The sequence below is a fragment of the Alligator sinensis genome, unplaced genomic scaffold (genome assembly GCF_000455745.1).
Source record: "Alligator sinensis unplaced genomic scaffold, ASM45574v1 scaffold499_1, whole genome shotgun sequence".
In the NCBI taxonomy this organism is placed as follows: Eukaryota; Metazoa; Chordata; order Crocodylia; family Alligatoridae; genus Alligator; species Alligator sinensis.
In genome coordinates, this window is record NW_005841864.1 from 2,424,120 (window position 1) to 2,426,529 (window position 2,410).

Consider the following 2,410-nt stretch of genomic DNA (forward strand, 5'->3'; position numbering starts at 1 on the left):
CCTACCTACTTGCATCTCTCAGTTGGGAAAAAGCTCCTAGGTATCTGGCTGCTTTTCTTATCTATTTTTCAGAACAGTTTGATGTTGAACCTCCCATATTAAGTCCTTTAGGAATGGTCAGATCACTTGGATTCCTTCATCTTTAAAACCTGTCTGCCTATAGGACTTACCTACTATTTCCTATAATTGGTTAAGGAAGAAAGCCATTCAGTCCATTCCACTACCAATGTAGGATGCTTCCTACAATGCACTTACTGGTAGTTTACTGAGCAAGGTATTTCAATGTACTTGCACAGTACTGCAGCTTCTACTAAGCACCTTCCAAAAAGATTGGACAATCTCAACAGTGAGCATATTATTTTTATATGCAGATAACTTAAGAATATGCTTCATCTGCTAGTTTTCCCTCTCTTTATAGCACTCTAAATCATTATTCTCCCTCCCCCATATTTATCTCCAGCCTCAAATACTTTTGGTCAAAGTTCCGTAACACATGATATTAATGAATCCATACATTACTTATATATTTATGGAAGTCTACATATTCTCAGGTTAAGAGAGCTATAAAAGTATGTAGTTTTAACACTGGCAAATACCACAGAGCTCAGTTATCAAAAATGTCTAGTTTAAAACTACTTCATTATATTTATAATTGCTGTGTTTTTAAAAATCTTTAGCTTCTATATCCAACTTCTGTCAACTGTTGATTTCACTGGGCTCATTAATAAAAAAAATAAATAAAAACAACAAAAAATATTTGATGAGAACACTCCCTTTTCCTGTCCCACCAAATAGAAGGATTGTATTTGTCATACTGCCAATTTTTGTAAATGAAAGCACTCTCTCAAATCATATTGTAGCTAAATATTATCTTTTTTCAAACTGTAGTGAAAAAAGCAATTTTACCTTTTCAGTAGCTAGGGGTTTTGGAGGTTTTTCTGGTTCTCTCTCCCTTTTTTTCTCTTCTTTCTTTTTTTCCTTTTCTTTCTATAAGAGAAATAATTTAGAAATTTAAAAACATAAAAATGTAAGAAGTATACTAGTTGAAAAAGAGCAGCAGTCCAAGTGATATGAATGTAGTTTCCTGTACACATCATGCAGTCACCATTTCTAAAAGCAGGTGATTACTTAAGGATACTCCTGCTTTCTATATCAAGTAACAACATTGGACATCATCCTGAAAAACAAAGGTTAATAACTAACCAAAAATAAGTGTTATATAGATCCTGATTTGGTTACATTTATCTTATAAAAACAGAATATGGAAATTACTGGTAATATATACCGTTTAGAATATTATAAAGGCCAATATTCTAAAGCATAAAGCAATTGCTGGACTAACTAACTGGGAACAAATTCAATGCAAGGAACATTAACAAAAACTAAAAATTGTTCAAGGATATCCAAGAGCAAAATTGGATATCCCCCAATCTTCACAGGGCCATGGCAATGATATTCAGCAAACAATACACTACAGGCATCTTCAGACTTTGTTCTTGTCAAACTCACCTTCAACTCTAACTTCCCATGGCCATAAACATGGTCTTATGAACAACACGCTATGCATGAGCTAAGGCTGGGGGAACAGCACTCTACCAGATGTCCCTCAAACCAAAATACAGTTTCATAATACAGGTTTCCCTCACTTTATGTGGGTTCTTTATATGCAAGTTAGCTCCAACACAGGCTGGGGTCAGTGTAGACAAGCAGAGCCCCGGGTGGCGAGGGGCATAGCGCTCACTCCAGCCCCGGCTGCGGTGGCTCCAGGAGCCGACACCAGCTGCCTGCACCAGGGCACAGTGCAGCCCAGACATGGAGGCGAGTGGGAACAGACGGAGCACAGTGCAGCCCAGTGCCTGCTGGCTTCGGCTACTCCCAGGGCCGCTGCAGCCAGGGCTGGGGCAAGTGCCGCTCTGCTCCCTCTGCTTTGCTGCCTTGTACCTCACTCCCACCCTCAGTCATGGGAACCCATTCCTATTTGTTACATTGTAAAGTGGGTTCGCTTTATGTGAATTCGATTTACGCACTGTTCTCTGGAAACGCATGCACAGCATAAGTTGAGGGAAACTTGTACACAGGAAGTTACACCTGTCCAAGAAACCTAAACTGGTTGAAAGGGAACATGGAGGAAGCAAAAAATTCTATACATGAAATGGAAAAAGAGGAAGTAAAAGGCCATGAATACAAAATTACAAGTCAAGATATATAGGTGATTACTAAAAGATGACAAATCATTTAAAAAACCCCAACAACAAATCAGTAGAGAAAGTCTAAGACAGGGTTTCCCAAAGTTTTTATGCTGTGGCCCATCAAACAGCAGCCTGGAAGTGGCTGTAGCCCTGCAGTCGCAGCCAACTGAGGCCAACATTCCTGGCTGGAAGACTGGTAAGGTCCCCCTCAGCCCTTGGGG

At 39.5% G+C, this 2,410-nt stretch overlaps 1 protein-coding gene across 1 annotated transcript in view; it reads right to left on the reverse strand.

The window, feature by feature from the left end:
* Positions 1-2,410, reverse strand: part of SMAP1 (small ArfGAP 1) — a 177,408-nt gene that overhangs the window by 108,083 nt on the left and 66,915 nt on the right. Inside the window, exon 6 of the mRNA XM_006016647.1 lies at positions 907-987. Coding sequence (XP_006016709.1) covers positions 907-987 — 81 coding nt within the window. The remainder of the gene's footprint in view (positions 1-906; positions 988-2,410) is intronic.